Below are 25,558 nucleotides of genomic sequence, written 5' to 3' on the forward strand. Positions count from 1 at the left end.
TTTTACCATTCTTTCCTACCCCGGTCCCATTTGCTGCTGCACTCTTATGTTTGTACGCTCTGTCCCTTCCTGAAACACTCTGTTTATCATTACCCCCATCACTTTCCTGTAATACTTCCTTGTCTTTTCTCTTAATCATTCTAAACTTCGCCCCACCTGCGTCCTCCGCCCGTCTATTTAGCTTAAAGCCTTCTCTACCATGTAAGGGGTTTCTTTTTTACTGTTTCTCGGGCTTATAATAGGTCAGCCAGTTATGTTTTCCTGAGCTGCCCTGCCCGCAGTGCGGTTGCGAATCGCTTACCCCTTCCTGATTCTGAGCTGAGGACTTATCGAGTGGTAACAACGACAGACAAACAGACCAGTGGATTGGTACAAGGAAAACCAATGTTTATTAATAAGAAAACTAAAACTACAAAGTAAACAGTATAATACAGAAGATAAAAATAAATCGCTATGGATGTAATACAGTTTTACGCTTAACGGGTTGGAACAAACCGACACATCGAGGGAAAATTCTAAAATCACAAGTTTAGCAATATCCCCTTTAACCCCCACCCTTATACTTCTGCTAGGTTGTCTTGTGGCGGCCAGAAAATTAATGCTCACCGGTGAAAACAGATGAAAAGGCCTGGCCTCTGATGCCCTGCTGTTGCCGTCGACATGTGATTGCGAGGTTTACTGAATGGCCTTCCTTCTTAGTTGCTAGCAGACAGCGGGACCCCGAGCCAGGAGGCGAAGAGAAAGAGAAAGAGAGAGATACTGGGCAGTCCCAGTTATACCCTCTTGGAAACAGGTTTTTTTTCATACCTCATCAGCTTCCTTCATTGTTTGATTTAAGCACGAAACGTAAGAATCTCTGGCCCATTTACATTAATGGCCAATTCCTGTATCGATCTGTTCGCTAACTGCTTTACCATTGTTCCGAATGTACCTTGATGGTTCACCTTTTGTCCTGCAATCACTTCCTGCTCGAATTTTGATGTGTTGGCCGGCCATGTTGATAGCTTGCCTCAGGGCTAGAATGCAGCTGCATTGTTTAAAGAAACCTGTCTGAAACACGAAGCCTGCCGAGTTGTTGAGAATGCAATTTCAAATCTGCCGGTCCTCGGCCATGTGTCTGACTGCAGCCATTTTGAGAGACCTTGGATTTTTTAAAACAGTCACACCAGGGTTTCTTTAATAACTCCAATAAATCTTCGGGGTGGGGGGAACATGTGAAATTTTGCGAATCCCTTCACTCCCCCCTTTGGATACTTAAACTTGCTTGAAGTGTCCATGCAAGGTGAGCAAAGATTTCTGACCGTCGCACACAACCTTCCCCTTTATTTACCTATCCCTAATCCCTCGACACATACATTCCCTTACTTGGAGAGAACCCCAGTGTATGGCAGGCATTCGGATAGAAAACAAGGTTGAATTACAACAATCCCAGCACGGAGGGGTCCAAATACCCCTGCACCACTTGGGATGAAACAGTATTTCGCATACTATACAACACAACAATGAACAATCTTTAATCAAAACAACATCAAAACGAAAACTTACTTTATTGAAAACAACAAACGGAAGGGACCATCTTTATTAAAATAATGAAACAGGCTGCCATCACTCGCAAGGGATGCGTCCCCGAACTCACACGGGTGTTTCGTCTACCCGAGCATACTGGTCCTTCCATACCCTTTGTGTTCTAACTACTACCTCGAGACCCCTATTTCTACACTGGACGCAAACCAGGTAGAGGACGATCCCGAGCTGACAGATTACTAGCACGTGTGATGCCAGGCGAATCCAGGAGGGGACCTCTATATTCTCAAAGATGTCCCACCAGGGTGGGGTCGTAATACTCAGAATATCGGCCCCTACCTGGACAGTCTTCTGTTCCAGCGTGTAAAAGTGTTTTTGGGACACCCCTACTGCTTTTAATAATTTAACGAGGTGTTCTGGGAGAGGGGGGATCTGATAGCCAAAGTGGGCTACATACTTTTGGAGGTTGGTGAAATTCTCTTTCACAGTGTGGTGAACAGTGGATGGTTCAGGGATGGGGACAATTCGTATCTGTGCCACTTGAACTTCTGCCTCGGGTTTAAAGCGGAAACTGCTGTCACTCACCACACACCAGCTGTGCTGACCATGCTGGTAGTGAGACGCTGCTGTGGTGATGCAATATGTCCCACCTCCTATATACGCCACCTGTGGGGGAACATGGCCTTGTGCCATGGCTTCCATGGTGCAGTTTATAGGCTTCGCGTCAGCAGCTCTGAACCCGCACTGCGGTTTTGAATAGGCGTTCAAGTGCTGGGGACACAGGATTATGTGTGATCCCCGGCTCTGGCACCCCGAGAGGTTCGTACCCGTCATAGCGTGCTCCCACTTTATGACGTAGGGTGGGACCACTGTGAAACGAACGTGTGCACCCCCCTGAATGACACCAATGTTCTCCACCCTGTCTTTAATTGCATTTTTTAAACCATTAATCTGGGTCTGCAGCTCGATGTCATCTAAGCTATTGATGACAGAAGACCCGGTGTTAAAACCAGTCAAGACATCGTTAAAAACACCCCTTCTTTGTCTCCCAATCCCGTCCCAAAGCTCGTGGGTGTATAGTCTGGTTCTGTCACCATCTGAAAAATCAAACTGATAAAATTTAACATCTGGCCGGGCCCCATAGAGGCTGCCTGGCTCGGGTGAAGTGTGAGCGGGTCCCTCGACCTCGGCTCACGAAGACAATACTGGAACGGTTCCATCTTAAAATTACATTACGGTTCCACACCTTATAATAAACCTATACATCTTAACTTAAAACTAAAACTTAACTGCTAAAGTTATATACATCAGCCGCCTGTCTCCGAGCGGCCAGCTCAAATTCTGTCAGGAATGCTGCAGGCTGCTTCCTGCGGCGTGGCTGTACTGACCTTTACTTCCGGTCCCTCACAGCCCGCGACTGCTGGCTGAGGAGCTTTGTCTTTCGACTTAACTTTAACGCGGGAGGTAGCCCTTTTAAACTGGGGAGCCGGCGACCATGTCTTCCTAGGCTGGGGTGTCCGAGGGGAACTCCTAGGAAGTGCTGTTGGTGGGGCTACCCTGGTGAGCGGACCCTTGCTGTGGGTCGCAGCCCTCGCTGGCTGGGCACTTTTCCCCTGTGGCTCTTCCCTTCCCAAGTCTGAGCTGGGGACAGGCAACCACTCGCTGCCTGCTGCCGGTGGCTGAGAGTCTTCCTCTCCAGGTTCAAAACCTGGGTCGGGGGCAGGGCTACCTGCCTCTGGCTCCTCCTCCTCCCCACCTGAGTCCCAGAAGAGAGGGGGAGTGGTTTGGAGAGGGGTCTGGGTGACTCCTCCCCTGATGCAAGCGACTGCACCTGCAGGTGCTGCCTGTGAGCTGGGAGCTGCTGGGAGCTGGGGATTTCTAACCTCGGGTTGGATCCCAGCTGCCTGCTTTTTCACCTCCACAGTACTGGGGACTGGTAGCTCTTGGACCCCTTCCCTCCTAGCCTTGTCTATGGCTCGTTCCCCTGCGCGGTCGGTCAGGCCCAGGAATTTCACCTCCTGCTGGCCGATCTGCGCTTTCTTCTCTAGTCATAGCGGGGCATCGTCAGGGGAGGCTGAGGGAGCTACCACACCGGTAGTGGCTGCTATTCTTCCCTGGCTGGCCATAAAAGATCGCATGGCCTCAAAAAATGACTCCATGGCAGCGGGGGCAATTCCTGTCTCTGCCTCCCCCGTCGCTGCCTTTTGGGTTGGGGAGGTGGGATTCTTTCCCTTGGTATCCTTCCAGGGGTTTTTACAATCTTTGCGCCCGTGGCCGTTCTTCCCGCACCCATAGCAGTTTAATTTAGCCTGGTGCCATTCCCTTTTATGCTGGGCCCCTGATTTAACCTCGTGGACTTTCCCCTTGTGTTGGGGCGTCTCGATACCCCTGATATTTTTAAATGCAATCGTGAGCTGGCGGATCACCGTTTCCTCGGTGGTCTGGGGGCTACGGGGGTCAAACCAAGCCGCAGCTCGTGTTCGAATTTGGGGCAGGCAGTTTGTCATGAGACAGCGGAGCCAGTGGGCTAATTGATCTCTGTTCAGGAGTGTCCGCCCTGGCATTCCCGGGCATGCGCTCCGGTAGACTGGCCACAGCCTGTCTGCGAAAGCCTGTGGGGACTCCCCAGGGAGCTGTACCGTTTTTCCCACCCGGGCGAACGGACTCCCATCATTTAGTCCCATGGCCTCCAATATCTCATCCCTTAACTCCTCGTAATCTTTCTGCCCCCTTTTGCACTCATCTGATAAGGTTTGGAGGAGGTCACCCCCCAGAGAAAACAGCAGCATTTTTGCTTGTTCTGCTTCATCGCAGTCATTAACGCACGCTGCCTGCTCTATCTCACGGAAGTGTAGAGAGGGGTCTCCCCTCACTGTAAGCTTAGGGATATGGCTAACCATGGCCCTGAGCTGTGGGGTGCCATGCGGCACTACAAACTGGTTCTGGATGGCCCCTAGGTCCTCGCCATCGGCGGGCGGGCCGTACCTCCATTGTCGGAGGGGGTACACTGGTCCCGGTCCTGGTCTATCTACCAGGAATTGCTGGGTCTCCCCTAATGCTTCATCCTCCACCCCCCCTTGCTGCCAGACCTCCTGAAAACTCGGGGCTCTGGGTTGTGGCCGTGACGCCTCTGGTTCCCTAACCAGTGTCGTTCTGGAAGCTGCCTGTGGGACTTTCCTGCTTGGGTTGCCGGTAAAATCCGACTGGCCCGCCTTCGGGCTAAGGAGGCATACCATGCCCTTCGCCCTCGCTATGGCCATGCCCAAACGTTCTATTTCTTGCCTGCAGGGGCCATGATCTGCCTCTTCAAACCTCTGGGCGCAGGCCAGCTTATATGCTGCATTTACCTTCGCCTACTTTCTCCTCCTGCTCTTTTAATTCTTGCGTGAGGCTGTGGATCTTATCCATTAAACTAACCTCACTGCCTCTCGCCTCTCTGACCTGGTATTCCAGGTGTTCCATTCTACCCCTAGTGCTACTTTTGAGCTCAGCGATCTGGTATTCCAGGCGCTCTACCTTTGCCTGGTGGTCCCTTGCCATCTGCGCCCTTTCTTGGCTAATTGCCTGGAGCGCTGCTACCCCTTGCTCTTCGGCTGCTGTCTTTTCCTGCAGCTCTAGGGTCAACTGTTTAATCTTGGCTGCTCGCGCTGCTACAGCACGGTCCAGAACTAAGACCTGCTTTTGAAAACACAAGAGCCAGACCGCCTTCTCAATACCTTTCTTATACTGTTTACTTGCTGTCCACTGGATGGCTGCATCTATGGGACGCTCGGCCTTTAACATATCGCCCATCCACTTTTTCGCGATATTTACCTTGCCGCACACATAGGCAGACAACCTTATCTCCATTGCGGATTCCTCCTCCGCACCACTGTCTGCCTTGTTACACACTTTCATCTCAGCTCCTGCCTGACTCGCCATTTCTGCAAGGGGTTTCTTTTTTACTGTTTCTCGGGCTTATAATAGGTCAGCCAGTTATGTTTTCCTGAGCTGCCCTGCCCGCAGTGCGGTTGCGAATCGCTTACCCCTTCCTGATTCTGAGCTGAGGACTTATCGAGTGGTAACAAAGACAGACAAACAGACCAGTGGATTGGTACAAGGAAAACCAATGTTTATTAATAAGAAAACTAAAACTACAAAGTAAACAGTATAATACAGAAGATAAAAAGAAATCGCTATGGATGTAATACAGTTTTACGCTTAACGGGTTGGAACAAACGGACACATCGAGGGAAAATTCTAAAATCACAAGTTTAGCAATATCCCCTTTAACCCCTACCCTTACACTTATGCTAGGTTGTCTTGTGGCGGCCAGAAAATTAATGCTCACCGGTGAAAACAGATGAAAAGGCCTGGCCTCTGATGCCCTGCTGTTGCCGTCGACATGTAATTGCGAGGTTCACTGAATGGCCTTCCTTCTTAGTTGCTAGCAGACAGCAGGACCCCGAGCCAGGAGGCGAAGAGAAAGAGAAAGAGAGAGATACTGGGCAGCCCCAGTTATACCCTCTTGGTAACAGGTTTTTTTTCATACCTCATCAGCTTCCTTCATTGTTTGATTTAAGCACGAAACGTAAGACAAAGGACCCCATCTCTGGCCCATTTACATTAATGGCCAATTCCTGTATTTCTGAGTTCCATAACTGCTTTACCATTGTTCCGAATGTACCTTGATGGTTCACCTTTTGTCCTGCAATCACTTCCTGCTCGAATTTTGATGTGTTGGCCGGCCATGTTGATAGCTTGCCTCAGGGCTAGAATGCAGCTGCATTGTTTAAACAAACCTGTCTGAAACACGAAGCCTGCTGAGTTGTTGAGAATGCAATTTCAAATCTGCCGGTCCTCGGCAATGTGTCTGACTGCAGCCATTTTGAGAGACCTTGGATTTTTTAAAACAGTCACACCAGGGTTTCTTTAATAACTCCAATAAATCTTCGGGGTGGGGGGAACATGTGAAATTTTGCGAATCCCTTCAACCGCCCTAATTATTCGGTTTGCCAGAACACTGGTCCCAGCATGGTTCAGGTGAAGACCATCCCAACAGAACAGCTCCCTCTTTCCCCAGTACTGGTGACAGTGCCCCATGAATCGAAACCCACTTCTCCCACATCAATCATTGAGCCACGCATTCATCTCTCTGATCTGATTTACCCTGTGCCAATTTGCTCGTGGCTCAGGTCATAAACCGGAGATTATCACCTCTATGGTTCTGATTTTTAATTTGGTCCCTCGCTGCTCAAACTCCCTCAGCAGAACCTCTTTCTTAGTCCTACCTATGTCGTTGGTAACTACGTGGACCACGACAACTTGATCCGCCCCCTCCCACTCCAAGTTTCTCTCCAGCCCTGAGGAGATGTCCTTCACCCTGGCACCGGGTAGGCAACACAGCCTTCGGGACTCTCGCTCTTGGCTGCAGAGAACTGTGTCTATCGCTCTAACTATACTGTCGCCGATTACAACCACATTCCATTTTACTCCTTCACTTGAATTGCCCCCTGAACCACGGTGCCGTGGACAGTTTGCTCATCCTCCCTCCAGTCCCTGCACTCGTCCTTCAAGAACCTCGTATCTATTGGACAAGCGCAGAGGCTGAGGCTCCTGCAATGCTCCCTCCTGGATCCCCGTACCCGCCTCACTCGCAGTCACACCCTCCTGTCCCTGACCACGTGCCAATTCTACAGTATTGAGACTAAGGGGCGTGACTGCCTCCTGGATCAAAGTGTCCAGGTAACGTTCTCCCTCCCTGATGCATCGCAATGTCTGCAGGTCGGACTGCAGCTCCTCAACTCGGAGCCGAAGATCCTCGAGCTGCAGATACTTACCGCAGATGTAGTCGCCCTGGACAAAACTGTCCAGTAGCTCCAACATATTGCAGCTGCAACATATCTCCTGCCCTGTCATAACATTTTATTTATTTAATTGATTACTACAACGCCCATCAAATTATTTTTAGGTTGAACCAAGTACTGGCCTTGTTTAATTTATTAAATTAAGTTTATTTTTTTAAAATGCAGTTTTATGCTGTAAGTTCCTGAGCCCACAGTCCTACGAATGAAGAAAACAGAAGAGATACTCACCACCAACCACCGAACTGTCTTACCTGGGACATCACACTACAGTTTGGTTTTGTTGTTGCTGTGACCCGCTCTCGGTCCGCTCCGCTCCGCTCTCCTCTCCGCTCTCGGTCCGCCCTCTCCGCTCTCGGTCCGCTCCTCTCCGCACTCGATCCGCTTCTCTCCGCTCTCGGTCTGCTCCTCTCCGCTATCGGTCCGCTCCTCTCGGCTCTCGATCCGCTCCTCCCTGCTCTCGGTCCGCTCCTCCCCGCTATCGGTCCGCTCCTCTCCGCTCTCGGTCCACTCCTCTCCGCTCTGGGTCCGCTCCTCTCCGCTCTCGGTCCGCTCCTCTCCCCTCTCGGTCCGCTCTCGGTCTGCTCCTCTCCCCTCTCGGCACGCTCCTCTCTGCGCTCGACACGCTCCTCTCTGCTCTCTGTCCGCCCCTCTCTGCTCTCGGTCTGCTCCCTTCGCTCTCGGTCCGCTACTCTCCACCCTCGGACCGCTCCTCTCCGCTGTCGGTACGTTCCCCTCCCCTCTCGGTCCGCTCATCTCCGCTCTCGGTCCGCTCCTCTCCCGTCTCGGTCCGCTCCTCTCCGCTCTCGGTCCGCTCCTCTCCGCTCTCGGTACGCCCCTCTCCGCTGACTAATCAAATGCACCTCACCCCTTACTGCACTGAATCCCCTCACTCAAAAAATTCCAAATTATAGACTCTATCGAAACCAGACTCCGTCGATAGCTGCTACTCCGTGCTCCATCACTCTAACTTGTGGTCAGGATTGAGGATTGGGGTCAGTGATTCTGGCTGATGGTCAGGATTGAGGATTGGGGTTAGTGGTTCGGGCTGATGGTCAGGATTGAGGATTGGGGTTAGTGGTTCGGGCTGGTGGTTAGTATTTATGTGGCTGGTCCAGTTAAGTTTCTGGTCAATAGTTTCCCCCAGGATGTTGATGGTGGGGGATTCGGCGATGGTAATGCCGTTGAATGTGAAGGGGAGGTGGTTAGACTCTCTCTTGTTCGAGATTGTCATTGTCTGGCACATGTCTGGCGCGAATATTACTTGCCCCTTATCAACCCAAACCTGGATATTGCCCAGGTCTTGCTGCATGCGGGCTCGGATTGCTTCATTTATCTGAGGGGTTGCGAATGGAACTGAACACTGTGCAATCATCAGCGAACATCCCCACTTCTGACCTTATGATGGAGGGAAGATCATTGGAATAGAGAAGGATAAGGGGGATGATCCTGTCTCTTTCATTCTGGTTTACAGATGCGTTTTGGATTCAGCGTACTGTCTCTTTAAAAAGCCGGATGAACGTTACTGCCCCTTTTAAAAAGCCGGAGAAACATTACCGTGCTTTTAAAAAGCCAGTTGACTGTCACTGTCCCTTTAAAAAGCCTGATGAATGTTACCGTCTTTTTAAAAAGCCTGATGCATGTTACTGTCCCTTCAAAAAGCCTGATGAATGTTTTCCCACCTGTTTGCACTCACGACATTGTGTTCTTTTTATTTTTATTTATTAACTACACTGTGTTATTCACCCATTACTCCCCCCTCTCTGTCCTGAATTGATCCATTTGTTTGAAGCCACAACAGAAAGGTCCAGATTTCTCCTGGAGTTTGATTTCAATCAGGTTTAAAAATGTTGCAGAGTTTCAGCCAATGAGGGAGATCCGGGCTCAGCCCCGCCCACTCGGTGCCGCAAGTCCCGCCCCTCACTCACTCCCATTGGTTGGAGGACCCGTACCCGCTCGGTCCTCCAGCCCCGCCCCCGCTCTTCCTATTGGCCTGGAGCTCCCGTCAATCACCCGGGCAGTGTGAGCTGAGCATGCGCGGCGGGCGGACGGCGACTGAGGGAGTGGCGGAGGGTGAAGAGCTGGTGAGAGCGGGTTAATAAAGGGCGGGGATCGCAGGGCCCAGAAACACCGAGTGTAGGGCCCAGGACCCGAGAGAAAACAGGCGGCATTACCCCCCCTCCATTACCCCCCCTCCATTACCCCCCCTCCATTACCCCCCCTCCATTACCCCCCCTCCATTATCCCACCTCCACTATTCTCCCCCCTTTCCCCCCGTTACTGACCCGTCGGTTCAAGCGGAAACGCAGCAAGCGGCCCGTGGGCCCCGCGCATGCGCCAAACTGCAGGACTGTCAGGGAGCGTCTGTGAACGATGAGAAACGGTGACCGAGAAGGAGCGTCTGCAAATGAAGGAGAAAAAGTGATGGAGTCAGGGAGTGTCTGTAAATAAAGGAGAAATGGTGTTGATCTGGGAGTGTCTGCAATTGAAGGTGAAATCATGATGCATCAGGCAGCGTCTGTAAATGAAAGAAAAATAACAATGTGTCAAGGAGCATTTGTATGGAAGGAGAAATCATGATGAGTCAGGGAGCGTCTTCAAATAATGGAGAAATCATGTTGGAGCAGGCAGCTTCCGTAAATGAAGGAGAAATCATGCGTCAGGGATCGTCTATAAACGAAGAGAAATGGAGACGAGTCAGGGGGTGTTAGAGAACTAACACGCAGGCTAAAAATCAACATAACAAAAATATAAAGACAAATCATCAGCAATATTATATCAGCGCTTTTCATCAGTTCACTTCAAGGCAGTTTGCAAAGCTCTGTTGCCAATCTGATTAACCCTTTCCTTAAAGAGAGACAACTCCTGCTACTTCCCCCTCGACCATGTCCCCACCACTGAAGATCATCAATTCTCAGAACGTTACTGACCTCATCTCTTCAGGAGGAGAAACCAGTCATTTGAGAACTGAACCCAGTCAGAGTCAGCACTTTCAGGGGAGGAGAGAGAGAGGAACCAGTGAGTGTAGAACTGAACCCAGTCAGAGTCAGCACCTTCAGGGCAGGAGAGAGAGGGGAACCTGTGAGTGTCGAACTGAACCCAGTCAGAGTTAGCACCTTCAGGGGAGGAGAGAGAGGGGAACCAGTGAGTGTAGAACTGAACCCAGTCAGAGTCAGCACCTTCAGGGGAGTAATGGACCCCACTAGTCTCGCGGCGGACACAGAGGAATTCATCAGGAGAATGAGGCTCCGGGAATTCTACCACAAACCCCAAGATTTCAGCAGCGAACCCAATGAGACAATCGACGATCCGGAACAGCAGACAGAGGGATCCGCGGTACAGCAACCGAAGAGGAAAGAGTCAAACTGGACTCCTCCGGAGGGTCGCTGCCCTCAGCTGGACATGTATGCTCAAGCTGTCAGGAAATGCGTCAATGCCAGATTCATCAGCCGCACTCAGAAGACAGTCCAGAATGTCACCCGAGCACAACGCAACGCCATCAACGCTCTCAAGACCAACCGCAACATCGTCATCAAACCAGCGGACAAAGGAGGAGCCATAGTCATACAGAACAGAACAGACTATTGCAAAGAAGCATACCGACAACTGGACAACCAGGAACACTACAGACGGTTACCCGCAGATCCGACCAAAGAACACACCCACCAGCTCAACAAACTGATCAAGACCTTCGATCCAGACCTTCAAAGCATCCTACGCATTCTCATCCCACGTAATCCCCGCGTGGGAGACTTCTACTGCCTCCCAAAGATACACAAAGCCAACACACCCGGACGTCCCATCGTATCAGGCAACGGAACCCTGTGTGAGAACCTCTCTGGATACATCGAGGGCATCCTGAAACCCATCGTACAGGGAACCCCCAGCTTCTGTCGTGACACTACAGACTTCCTACAAAAACTCAGTACCCACGGACCAGTTGAACCAGGAACACTTCTCACCACGATGGACGTCTCGGCACTATACACCAGTATCCCCCACGATGACGGCATCGCTGCGACAGCATCAATACTCAACACCAACAACAGCCAATCTCCGGAAGCCATCCTACAACTCATCCGCTTCATCCTGGATCACAATGTCTTCACCTTCGATAACAAGTTCTTTACCCAAACACACGGAACAGCCATGGGGACCAAATTCGCACCCCAATACGCCAACATTTTCATGCACAAGTTCGAGCAGGACTTCTTCACTGCACAAGACCTCCAACCAACACTATACACCAGATACATCGACGACATTTTCTTTCTATGGACCCACGGCAAGGAATCACTAAAGAGACTACACGATAACATCAACAAGTTCCATCCCACCATCAAGCTCACCATGGACTACTCCTCAGAATCAGTTTCTTTCTTGGACACACGAATCTCCATCAAAGACGGGCACCTCAGCACCTCACTCTGCCGCAAGCCCACGGACAACCTCACGATGCTCCACTTTTCCAGCTTCCACCCGAACCACGTCAAAGAGGCCATCCCCTATGGACAGGCCCTGCGAATACACAGGGTCTGCTCAGACGAGGAGGAACGCGATGGACACCTACAGACGCTGAAAGACGCCCTAGTAAGAACGGGATATGACGCTCGACTCATCGATCGACAGTTCCGACGGGCCACAGCAAAAAATCGCATAGACCTCCTCAGGAGACTAACACGGGACGCAACCAACAGAGTACCCTTTGTCGTCCAGTACTTCCCCGGAGCGGAGAAACTACGCCATGTTCTCCGCAGCCTTCAACATGTCATCAATGAGGACAAACACCTCGCTATGGCCATCCCCACACCTCCACTACTCGCCTTTAAACAGCCACCCAACCTCAAACAGACCATCGTTCGCAGCAAACTACCTAGCTTTCAAGAGAACAGCGTCCACGACGCCACACAACCCTGCCACGGTAACCTCTGCAAGACATGCCAGATCATCGACACAGATACCACCATCACACGAGATGACACCACCCACCAGGTGCATGGTTCATACTCCTGTGACTCAGCCAACGTTGTCTACCTCATACGTTGCAGGAAAGGATGCCCCAGAGCATGGTACATTGGCGAGACCATGCAGACGCTGCGACAACGGATGAACGGACACCGCGCAACAATCGCCAAACAGGAGGGTTCCCTCCCAGTCGGGGAACACTTCAGCAGTCATGGACATTCATCCACCGACCTTCGGGTAAGCGTACTCCAAGGCGGCCTTCGAGACACACGACAACGCAAAATTGTCGAGCAGAAATTGATAGCCAAGTTCCGCACCCATGAGGACGGCCTCAACCGGGATCTTGGGTTCATGTCACGCTACACGTTACCCCACCAGCGAACAAATGTTATCTGTTTTTAATATAATGGGTCATTTGCTGGCTCTCTCTGCCTTCCGGATGTTTCTGCCTCTCTCTGTGTTTTTTTTTCTCTGTTTTTTTTCCCTGTTTGTTTTTTTGTTGAATGTGTATTCGGAGGTTCTGCAGGTAACACCTCTCTGTCTGAACACGGTGATTGCCTTGGCAACGGGCAGTTGCAGGGGCAGTCTGTAAACACCATGTATTATTGTTCAATATGTATAAATGCGTAGGCTTCAAGGAGATCTTGAAACATTTGCCTGAGGAAGGAGAAAATCTCCGAAAGCTTGTGAATTTAAAATAAAATTGCTGGACTATAACTTGGTGTTGTAAAATTGTTTACAAAATTCAGGGGAGTAGAGAGAGGGGAACCTGTGAGTGTCGAACTGAACTCAGCCGGAGTAGTGGGAGTGAGAAAACTGGATATGGAGTATGGAATTTGGAAATGGTGCGATGGGTTTGTATTTCAGCAGAGGGAGGAGGCAGAGTGTGTGGGACGGGGATTTACAGCTTTGGGGGAACAAGAGATGAAAGAATGTTCCATTGAAACTGGAATTGTCTGTTCTGAATTTCTATCCTGTATTTACAGTGATGACTTTTGTAAACTCCTTTTACAGGGCACAAGAAGGGGAGGATTAACAGACCAGAAACTCAAATCAAACATCACTTCAAGATCTGAGAGAGACTCTCGATTCATCAGGACCTGCATATCATCGGCCTTTGAGTATGGAAGGAAAAAGCACCATTCACAGAGGGGAGAGGCCGTGGAAATGTGGGGACTGTGGGAAGGGATTCAATTGCCCGTCCCAGCTCGAAACTCATCGACGCAGTCACACTGGGGAGAGGCCGTTCATCTGCTCCGTGTGTGGGAAGGGATTCACTAAATCATCCCAACTCATTGAACACAAATTTGTTCACATTGATAAGAGACTGATTAAATGTTCTGACTGTGAGAAGAGCTTTAAAAACACAAAGGATCTGTTGACACACCAGCGAGTTCACACTGGGGAGAGACCGTTCACCTGCTCCGTGTGTGAGATGCGATTCGCTCAGTCTTGCCACCTACTGACACACCAGCGAGTTCACACTGCAGAGAAGCCGTACCTCTGCTCTGTGTGTGGGAAGGGATTCACTCAGGCTTCCAACCTGTTGAGACACCAGCGAGTTCATGCTGGGGAGAGGCCGTTCACCTGCTCCGTGTGTGGAAGCAAATTCAGTTTTTCAGCCAGCCTCAGTGAACACCAACTTGTTCACACCAATAAGAGACCCTTTAAATGTTCTGACTGTGAGAAGAGCTTTAAAAGCACTAAGCATCTGCTGAAACACCAACGTACTCACACTGGGGAGAGGCCGTTCACCTGCTCCGCATGTGGGAAGGGATTCACTCAGTCATCCCACCTGCTGAGACACCAGCGACTTCACACTGGGGAGAGGCCGTTCACCTGCTCCATGTGTGGGATGGGATTCACTCAGTCATCCCACCTCCTGTCACACCAGCGAGTCCACAAGTGACTGCAGGGGTTGGATTCTGCTGTTATTGCCGCTGTTAATCACATCCAGGACTGAACCATGTTCATTTTTGCAGTTGGGGATTGTTTCTGCTGATGTTAATGACATGTAGCCGTGGTATCCAGGGAAGGGATCGGTAACACGCTGCAATTTAATATTTAATACATGTGAAATAAATCAGCTTTGCTTCAAACACACAGTGTGTCAAGTCCTTGAGTTCTCCAACGTACGAGGAGACTATTTGACGTCCTGTTACCCACTGTTCCATTTTTGGATCTTTCTCCTTTCTAACTCTGGATTATTTCAGTTCTCATACCTTCAGTTACTCTCATGGACAAGTCCCAGCTCCCCATACCTCCCAGATTCCTTCTCCTAACCTCAGTATCCAGGGAAGGTATCGGTAACAGGCTCGGGATCAATAAACACTAAACCCAGTCTGTTAATTACTCCACTGTAGGGGTGAGGGCTGTAACAGGTGAGTGTGATCCCCTCCCAACCAATGTGTGATGCTTCTGCAGTCAAATATCCTGCTGCCACTCACTGCCCCGACTGACGGGTGAAGAGTTGCCACTTAACTGGTCTTGGAGCTTGACCGCAGCCTATGGATCTGTGACCCCAGTGGAAGTCGGCACCTTCAGTCGTGGTGAGAAACCCCCTGTGAGCAGAGTGAGAATAAAATAAATGAGGCACTGGGACCCTGAAGCCCCGCCCACTCTTTGTTCACCGTCACAGGGACCCTGAAGCCCCGCCCACTCTTTGTTCCCGGTCACTGGGACCCTGAAGCCCCGCCCACTCTTTGTTCACAGTCACTGGGACACTGAAGCCCCGCCCACTCTTTGTTCCCGGTCACTGGGACCCTGAAGCCCCGCCCACTCTTCGTTCACCGTCACTGGGACCCAGAAGCCCCGCCCACTCTTTGTTCACAGTCACTGGGACCCTGAAGCCCCGCCCACTCTTCGTTCACCGTCACTGGGACCCAGAAGCCCCGCCCACTCTTTGTCCCTGGTCACTGGGACCCTGAAGCCCCGCCCACTCTTTGTTCACCGTCACTGGGATCCTGAAGCCCCGCCCACTCTTTGTTCCTCGTCACGGGGACCCTGAAGCCCCGCCCACTCTTTGTTCCCGGTCACTGGGACCCTGAAGCCCCGCCCACTCTTTGTTTCTCGTCACGGGGACCCTGAAGCCCCGCCCACTGTTTGTTCCTGAAACATGAAGGCTGCGCCTGCGCAGTTCTGCTGACAAACGTCCTGACCTTCCTCTACAAAAATGGCGGTCGGAGACCCGCGCCTGTTATCGGGGATGAAGGCTCACGGCTTCAATCCGGGTGAACACGCCTCTGCAGCCGCGCTCTATCTTTATAAACCCTGCGGCGTGGGCTTGCCCGGTTTATTGATCTCCAGCCCCCCGCGTCTTTTACCTGCTTCGGACCCGCGGCTCCGGACAGAAGTCACTCTCGCGCCTGCGCGCTGGTCTCCTGTATTTGGGAATAGGGCGTATTCGCACTCGCGCTGCACTCTGGGTAACTCGGACCACCATTGAAACCATTTTGTTGCCATTTGCTGTGATCGGCGGGGGCCGGTGGGGGGAAACGGGGGGATCAGCGAAAATAAATGGAACTTGATCGGAACATTGGAGCCCGGGGCTCGGCCGCCACATGGAGCGGTCTCCGCCCCGCGCCAGGCTCGCTGGGCCGCCATTAAACGTCAGCAACAGGAGACTGTCGCCATTCTTGAAGGGACAGTGAGCGCACTGTCTCTGCCGTTGGCAGTTAAAGTGCTCTCTTCGACTCCAGGTTGTGTTTTTGTGGTAGTGAAACGCACAGTGCTTCTCCTCAACCGTGGGGCTGAGGCGGATCTTTAAAGGGACAGTGGTTCCCTTCTTTGACATAGAATTACTTCGAGATTACAGCAGAGAAACAGGCCATTCGACCCAACTGGTCGAAGCTGGTGATAATGCTCCACACGACCTTCCTCCCTGCATCATTTAACTCCTTTCTGTGCGTGAATATTGTTAAAGGTACAGTGCCACTTCTTACCTGTTGGAGTGGTGCAAATATTTAAAGGGACAGTGACTCCACTTTCTGTGTATATTTATACTTAAAGTTACAGTGCACCTCCTTACCTGTGGCAGTTGGCGGGGTTTCAGGGTCTCTGTTCCCAACCTGGTTCCAGTCACCAGGAGACAAAATCATTGACTCATTTAATGTGTTCTCACGCTGCACACAGGGGTTTCTCACCGTTCTCTTAGCTCCTCCCCTCAAGCTGCTGACACGCGCTGGGGTGAGTCTGATTCCCAGAGATTTCTGAAGTAACAACCCCAGGGTTGACTTCCATTTAAAAGTCCCGAGGGTTAGAATCCCCATCTACACTCCCAGGGTTAGAATCCCCATCGACACTCCCAGGGTTAGAATCCCCATCTGCACTCCCAGTGTTAGAAACCCCATCGACAGTCCCAGGGTTAGAATCCCCATCTGCACTCCCAGGGTTAGAATCCCCATCTGCACTCCCAGGGTTAGAATCCCCATCTACACTCCCAGGGTTAGAATCCCCATCTACACTCCCAGGGTTAGAATCCCCATCTACACTCCCAGGGTTAGAATCCCCATCGACAGTCCCAGGGTTAGAATCCCCATCTGCACTCCCAGGGTTAGAATCCCCATCTGCACTCCCAGGGTTAGAATCCCCATCTACACTCCCAGGGTTAGAATCCCCATCTGCACTCCCAGGGTTAGAATCCCCATCTGCACTCCCAGGGTTAGAATCCCCATCTACACTCCCAGGGTTAGAATCCCCGTGTACAATCCCAGGGTTAGAATCCCCATCTACACTCCCAGGGTTAGAATCCCCATGTACAGTCCCAGGGTTAGAATCCCCGTGTACAGTCCCAAGTTTAGAATCTCTTTATACAGTGCAGAGGGTGCAGTCGGAAAATTTCTGCCTGCGTGTGTAAATTGTCTTCAGTTGGTTGTATCTGTGTGTAGCTTGCTTGTAATTTCCTTCTGTGTGTCGAATGTGTGTTGTTTGTGTGTAGTTTGAGTGTGTAATTTGTGTCTGTGTGTCGTGTGTGTGTACTATGTGTAGTTTGTGTGTCTAATGTGTGTCTTTTTGTAGTGTGTCGTATTTGTGTGTGTAGTTTGTGTCTGTGTTTGTTTGTTTACAGTTTGTGTCTGTGTGTAATCTGCCTGTGTTGTTTGTATGTGTGTAATTTCTGACCGTTTGTAGCATGTGTGTTGTTTGTATGTGTGAGTTAGGTATTTTTCATTCGTTCATGGGATGTGGGTGTCGCTGGAGGGCCAGCATTTATTGTCCATCCCTAACTGCCCTTGAGAAGGTGGTGGTGAGCCGCCTTCTTGAACCATGCAGTCCATGTGGTGAAGGTTCTCCTACAGTGCAGCTAGGAAGGGAGTTCTAGGATTTTGACGCAGCGACGATGAAGGAACAGCGATATATTTCCAAGTCGGAATGGTGTGTGACTTGGAGGGGAACGTGCAGCTGGTGTTGTTCCCATGTGCCTGCTGCTCTTGTCCTTCCAGGTCGTAGAGGTCATGGGTTTGGGAGGTGCTGTCGAAGAAGCCTTGGCGAGTTGCTGCAGTGCATTCTGTGGATGGTACACACTGAAGCCACAATGCGCCGGTGGTGAAGGAATGAATGTTCAGGGTGGTGGATGGGGTGACAATCAAGCGGGCTGCTTTGTCCTGGATGGTGTCGAGCTTCTTGAGTGTTGTTGGAGCTGCACTCGTCCAGGCAAGTGGAGAGTATTCCATCACACTCCTGACTTGTGAACTGGGAACTGAGGTTAAGGGATATGTCAGTAGAGATGCAGTGGCAGACATTTAATGGGATATTTCATAACACTCAGCAAAGATACATTCCAGTGAGAAAGAAAGACTCCAGGGGAAGGACGTACCATCCTTGTCCAACGAAGGAAGTTAAAGATAGTATCAAATTGAAAGAAAAAGCATACAATTCCGCAAAGATTAGTGACAGGTCAGAAGATTGGTCAAAATATAAAAAACAGCAAAGAATGACTAAAAGAATAATGAGAGAGAGATTTGAGTACGAGAGAAAGCGAGCTAGAAATATAATAACAGATAGTAAGAGTTTCTACAGGTATTTAAAAAGAGTAAGTGAAGTGAGTGTTGGTCCTGGAGAGAGTGTCTGGGGAATTAATAATGGAGAATAAGGAAATGGTGGATGAATTGAACAGATATTTTGCATCCGTCTTCACTGTAGAGGATACAAATAACATGCCAGAAATAATTGTGGATCAAGAGGTGAAAGGGAGGGAGGAACTTAAAACATTTATAATCACCAGGGAAAGGGTTTTTAAAAAAATATTAGATCGATATGCTGACAAGTTCCCAGGTCCTGACGGACTTTATCCGAGGGTATTTAAAGAAGTGGCTGCAGAGATAGTAGGTGCATTGGTATTAATTTTCCAAAATTCCCTAGGTTCTGGAAGGGTCCCATCAGATTGGAAAATAGCAAATACTCCTCTCTATTCAAGAAAGGAAGGACACAGAAAGCCGGAAACTACAGGCCAGTTAGATTAACATCTGTCATGGGGAAAATGCGAGAATCTATTATTAAGGAGGTTCTAGCAGGGCACTGAGAGAATCTCAATGCAATCAGGCAGAGTCAACACGGCTTTGTGAAAGGTAAATCGTGTTTGACTAATTTATTAGAGTTCTTTGAGGAAGTAACAAGCAACGTGGATAAAGGGGACCCTGTGGATGTGGTGTACTTGGATATCCAGAAGGCTTTTGACAAGGTGCCACATCAAAGGTGACTACACAAAATAAGAACTCATGGTGTAGGGGGTAACATATTTGCATGGATAAAGGATTGGTTAGCTAACAGGAAACAGAGAGTAGGCATAAATGGGTCATTTTCAGGTTGGCAAGCTGTAACAAGTGGAGTGCCACAGGGATCAGTGCTTGGGCCTCAACTATTTACAATCTATATCAATGACTTGGATGAAGGGACCAAATGTATTGTTGCTAAATTTGCTTATGAGACAAAGGTAGGAAGGAAAGTAAGTTGTGAAGAGGACATATGGAGTTTATATCGGGATATAGATAGGTTAAGTGAGTGAGCAAAAATTTGGCAGATGGAGTACAATGTGGAAAAAGGGGAACTTGTCCACTTTGGCAAGAGGAATAGAAAAGCAGTATATTATTTAAATGGAGGGAGTTGCAGAACTCTGAAATACAGAGGGATCTGGGTATCGTAATACATGAATCACAGAAATTTGGTATGCAGGTACAAGAAGTGATTAGGAAGGCAAATGGAATGTTGTCATTTACTACAAGGGGAATGGAATATAAAAGTGGAAATGTTTTACTACAGTTGTTCAGGGCATTGGTGAGACCACATCTAGAATACTGTGTGCAGTTTTGGTCTCCTTATTTAAGAAAGGACATAATTGCTTTGGAGGCGGTTCAGAGAAGGTTCACTCGACTGATTCCTGGGATGAGGGGGTTATCTGATGAGGAAAGGTTGGACAAGTTGGGCCTTTATACTTTGGAGATTAGAAGGATGAGAGGTGATCTTATTGAAACATATAAGATCCTGAGGGGACTAGAAGGGATAGATGCTGAAAGGATGTTTCCCCTTGTGGGAGAGACTAGAACTAGGGGCCACAGTTTAAAAATAAGGGGTCTCCCATTTAAGATGGAGATGAGGAGAATTTATTTCCCTGCAGGTCGTGAGTCTGTGGAACTCCCTTCCGCAGAGAGCGGGGGAGGCAGGGTCATTGAATATTTTAAAGGCTGTGTTAGATAGATTCCTGATTATGAAGGGAGTCAAATGTTACAGAAGGTAGACGGGAAAGTAGGGTTGATGTCACAATCAGATCAGCCATGATCTTATCAAATGACAGAGGAGGCTCGAGGGGCCGAATGGCCTATTCCTGCTCTTAATTCGTATGTGCACACGAGTGAGGAATATGCCGCGCCATGAGGTTACAGATTGTGTTGGATTACAATTCTGCTGCTGCTGATGGCTCACAGCGCCTCATGGATGCCCAGTTTTGAGCTGCTCGATCTGTTCTGAATCTATCCCATTTAGCACGATGGCAGTGCCACACAACACGTTGGATGGTGTCCTCAGTGTGAAGACGGGACTTGGTCTCCACAAGGACTGTGCGGTGGTCACTCCTACCAATACCGTCATGGACAGATGCTTGCCTTGTTTGCCCTCCCCAATTGCATTACCTCACACTTCTCTGGATTGAATTCCATTTGCCACTTTTCTGCCCACCTGACCAGCCCATTGATATCTTCCTGCAGTCTACAGCTTTCCTCCTCACTCCCAACCACACGGCCAATTTATGTATCGTCTGCAAACTTCTTGATCAAGTCCTCCACATTCAAGTGCAAATCATTAATATATACCACAAAAAGCAAGGGACCTGGTACTGAGCCTTGAGGAACCCCACTGGAAACAGCCTTCCAGTTGCAAAAAGATCCGTCAACCATCACCCTTTGCTTCCTGCCACTGAGCCAATTTTGGATCCGACTGGCCACTTTCCCTTTGATCCCAAGGGATTTTACTTTTTTGACCAGTCTGCCATGTGGGACCTTGTCAGAAGACTTGCTAAAATCCATGGATACGACATCAAACGCGTTGCCCTCATCGACCCTCCTCGTTACCTCCTCAAAAGAGTCAATCAAATTAGTCAGACACGACATTCCCTTAACAAATCCATGCTGACTGTCCTTGATTAATCCGTGACTTTCTAAATGACAATTAATATTGTCCCTCAGAATTGTTTGCAATCATTTTCCCACCACCGAGGTGAGGCTGACTGGCCTGTAATTACTCAGTCTATCCCTTTCTCCCTTTTTAAACAATGGTACACTGTATTTAAAAGAAAGCTGATTTATTTGAGACTGATACAGAACATTAAACTCCAGCCCAGTTATAGGGGTTATCATCAGAAACCAATCCCAACTGTCAGAATGAACATTGTTCAATCCTGGATGTGATGAACAGCAGAATCCAACCCCTGTGGTAACATGTGAACTCGCTGGTGTGACTGCATGTTGGATGACTGAGTGAATCACTTCCCACACACAGAGCAGGTGAACGGCCTCTCCCCAGTGTGAACTCGCTGGTGAATCAGCAGGGCGGCTGGCTGAATGAATCCCTTCCCACACTCTGCGCAGGTGAACGGCCTCTCCCCAGTGTGAACTCGCTGGTGAATCAGCAGGTGGCATGACTGAGTGAATCCTCTGGCTGGGTTAAGTTCTGTAATGACTGGTTTCTCCTCCTGAAGAGATGAGGTCAGTAACGTTCTGAGAATTGATGATCTTCAGTGGTGGGGACATGGTCGAGGGGGAAGTAGCAGGAGTTGTCTCTCTTTAAGAAAAGGGTTAATCAGACTGGCAACAGAGCTTTGCAAACTGCCTTGAAGTGAACTGATGAAAAGCGCTGATGTAATATTGCTGATGATTTGTCTTTATATTTTTGTTATGTTGATTTTTAGCCTGCGTGTTAAATAGGTAAGTATGATTCTCTAACACCCCCTGACTCGTCTCCATTTCTCTTCGTTTATAGACGATCCCTGACGCATGATTTCTCCTTCATTTACGGAAGCTGCCTGCTCCAACATGATTTCTCCATCATTTAAAGACGCTCCCTGACCCATCATGATTGCTCCTTCGATACAAATGCTCCTTGACACATTGTTATTTTTCTTTCATTTACAGACGCTGCCTGATGCATCATGATTTCACCTTCAATTGCAGACACTCCCAGATCATCACCATTTCTCCTTTATTTACAGACACTCCCTGACCCCATCACTTTTTCTCCTTCATTTGCAGACGCTCCTTCATGGTCACCGTTTCTCATCGTTTACAGACGCTCCCTGACAGTCCTGCAGTTTGGCGCATGCGCGGGGCCCACGGGCCGCTCGCTGCGTTTCCGCTTGAACCGACGGGTCACTAACGGGGGAAAGGGGGGATAACGGAGGGGGGATAATGGAGGGGGGATAATGCCACCTGTTTTCTCTCGGGTCCTGGGCCCTACACTCGGTGTTTCTGGGCCCTGCGATCCCCGCCCTTTATTAACCCGCTCTCTCCAGCTCTTTCCCCTCCGCCTCTCCCTCAGTCGCCATCCGCCCGCAGCGCATGCTCAGCTCACACTGCCCGGGTGATTGACGGGAGCTCCCGACCAATAGGAAGATCGGGGGCGGGGCTGGAGGACCGAGTGGGTCCGGGTCCTCCAACCAATGGGAGTGAGTGAGGGGCGGGACTTGCGGCACCGAGTGGGCGGGTCTGAGCCCGGATCTCCCTCATTGGCTGAAACTCTGCAACATTTTTGAACCTGATTGAAATCAAACTCCAGGAGAAAACTGGACCTTTCTGTTGTGGCTTCAAACAAATGGATCAATTCAGGACAGAGAGCGGGGAGTAATGGGTGAATAACACAGTGTAGTTAATAAATAAAAATAAAAAGAACACAATGTCGTGAGTGCAAACAGGTGGGAAAACATTCATCAGGCTTTTTGAAGGGACAGTCACATGCATCAGGCTTTTTAAAAAGACGGTAACATTCATCAGGCTTTTTGAAGGGACAGTAACATGCATCAGGCTTTTTAAAAAGACGGTAACATTCATCAGGCTTTTTGAAGGGACAGTAACATGCATCAGGCTTTTTAAAAAGACGGTAACATTCATCAGGCTTTTTAAAGGGACAGTAACATGCATCAGGCTTTTTAAAAAGACGGTAACATTCATCAGGCTTTTTAAAGGGACAGTAACATGCATCAGGCTTTTTAAAAAGACGGTAACATTCATCAGGCTTTTTAAAGGGACATTAACATGCATCAGGCTTTTAAAAAGACGGTAACATTCATCAGGCTTTTTAAAGGGACAGTGACAGTCAACTGGCTTTTTAAAGGGACGGTAATGTTTCTCCGGCTTTTTAAAGAGACAGTACATCTGTAAACCAGAATGAAAGAGACAGGATCTTCCCCCTTATCCTTCTTTATTCCAATGACCTTCCCTCCATCATAAGGTCAGAAGTGGGGATGTTCGCTGATGATTGCACAGTGTTCAGTTCCATTCGCAACCCCTCAGATAAATGAAGCAATCTGAGCCCGCATGCAGCAAGACCTGGGCAATATCCAGGTTTGGGTTGATAAGGGGCAAGTAATATTCGCGCCAGACATGTGCCAGACAATGACAATCTCGAACAAGAGAGAGTCTAACCACCTCCCCTTCACATTCAACGGCATTACCATCGCCGAATCCCCCACCATCAACATCCTGGGGGAAACCATTGACCAGAAACTAAACTGGACCAGCCACATAAATACTAACCACCAGCCCGAACCACTAACCCCAATCCTCAATCCTACCCACCAGCCCGAACCACTGACCCCAATCCTCAATCCTGACCACAAGTTAGAGTGATGGAGCACGGAGTAGCAGCTATCGACGGAGTCTGGTTTCGACAGAGTCTATAATTGGGAATTTGGTGAGTGAGGGGATTCAGTGCAGTAAGGAGTGAGGTGCATTTGATTAGTCAGGGGAGAGGAGCGGACCGAGAGCGGAGAGGAGCGGACCGAGAGGGGAGAGGAGCGGACCGAGAGCGGAGAGGAGCGGACCAAGAGCGGAGAGGAGCAGACCGAGAGCGGAGAGGAGCGGACCGAGAGCGGAGAGGAGCGGACCGAGAGGGGAGAGGAGCGGACCGAGAGCGGAGAGGAGCGGACCGAGAGCAGAGAGGAGCGGACCGAGAGCGGAGAGGAGCAGACCGAGAGCGGAGAGGAGCGGACCGAGAGGGGAGAGGAGCGGACCGATAGTGGAGAGGAGCGGACCGAGAGCGGAGAGGAGCGGACAGAGAGCGGAGAGGAGAGCGGAGCGGGGAGCGGACCGAGAGGGGAGAGGAGCGGACCGAGAGCGGAGAGGAGCGGACCGAGAGCAGAGAGGAGCGGACCAAGAGCGGAGAGGAGCAGACCGAGAGCGGAGAGGAGCGGACCGAGAGGGGAGAGGAGCGGACCGATAGTGGAGAGGAGCGGACCGAGAGCGGAGAGGAGCGGACAGAGAGCGGAGAGGAGAGCGGAGCGGAGAGGAGAGCGGAGCGGACCGAGAGCGGGTCACAGCAACAACAAAACCAAACTGCAGTGTGATGTCCCAGGTAAGACAGTTCGGTGGTTGGTGGTGAGTATCTCTTCTGTTTTCTTCTTTCGTAGGACTGTGGGCTCAGGAACTTACAGCACAAAACTGCATTTAAAAAAAATAAACTTAATTTAATAAATTAAACAAGGCCAGTACTTGGTTCAACCTAAAAATAATTTGATGGGCATTGTAGTAATCAATTAAATAAATTAAATAGTTATGACAGGGCAGGAGATGTGTTGCAGCTGCAATATGTTGGAGCGACTGGACAGTTTTGTCCAGGGCGACTACATCTGCGGTAAGTATCTGCAGCTCGAGGATCTTCGGCTCCGAGTTGAGGAGCTGGAGTCTGAGATGCAGACATTGCGATGCATCAGGGAGGGAGAACGTTACCTGGACACTTTGATCCAGGAGGCAGTCACGCCCCTTAGTCTTAATACTGTAGAATTGGCACGTGGTCAGGGACAGGAGGGTGTGACTGCGAGGGAGCCCGGTACGGGGATCCAGGAGGTAGCATTGCAGGAGCCTCAGCCTCTGCGCTTGTCCAATAGATACGAGGTTCTTGAAGGACGAGTGCAGGGACTGGAGGGAGGATGAGCAAACTGGCCACGGCACCGTGGTTCAGGGGGCCATTCAAGTGGGGGGAGTAAAATGGAATTTGGTTGTCGTAGGCGACAGTATAGTTAGAGGGATAGACACTGTTCTCTGCAGCCAAGAGCGAGAGTCCCGAAGACTGTGTTGCCTACCCGGTGCCAGGGTTAAGGACATCTCCTCAGGGCTGGAGAGAAACTTGGAGTGGGAGGGGGCGGATCCAGTTGTCGTGGTCCACGTAGGTACCAACGACATAGGTAGGACTAAGAAAGAGGTTCTGCTGAGGGAGTTTGAGCAGCGAGGGACCAAATTAAAAAGCAGAACCATAGAGGTGATAATCTCCGGATTATTACCTGAGCCACGAGCAAATTAACACAGGGTAAATCAGATCAGAGAGATGAATGTGTGGTTCAATGATTGGTGTGGGAGAAGTGGGTTTCGATTCATGGGGCACTGTCACCAGTACTGGGGAAAGAGGGAGCTGTTCCGTTGGGATGGTCTTCATCTGAACCATGCTGGGACCAGTGTCCTGGCAAAACGAATAATTAGGGCGGTAGAGAAGGCTTTAAACTAAATAGAGGGGCGGAGGACGCAGGTGGGGCG

The 25,558-nt window shown here is 50.0% G+C and overlaps 1 protein-coding gene across 1 annotated transcript in view; it reads left to right on the forward strand.

Annotated features, from left to right (window-relative positions):
• Positions 1-15,566, forward strand: part of LOC137315777 (zinc finger protein 850-like) — a 114,136-nt gene extending 98,570 nt beyond the window's left edge. The window contains exons 3-4 of the mRNA XM_067980266.1: positions 13,482-14,161; positions 15,454-15,566. Of these exons, the coding sequence (XP_067836367.1) occupies positions 13,482-14,161; positions 15,454-15,566 (793 nt within the window). The remainder of the gene's footprint in view (positions 1-13,481; positions 14,162-15,453) is intronic.
• The last annotated feature ends 9,992 nt before the right edge of the window (positions 15,567-25,558 follow it).

The sequence above is a fragment of the Heptranchias perlo genome, unplaced genomic scaffold (assembly GCF_035084215.1).
Source record: "Heptranchias perlo isolate sHepPer1 unplaced genomic scaffold, sHepPer1.hap1 HAP1_SCAFFOLD_56, whole genome shotgun sequence".
Lineage (NCBI taxonomy): Eukaryota > Metazoa > Chordata > Chondrichthyes > Hexanchiformes > Hexanchidae > Heptranchias > Heptranchias perlo.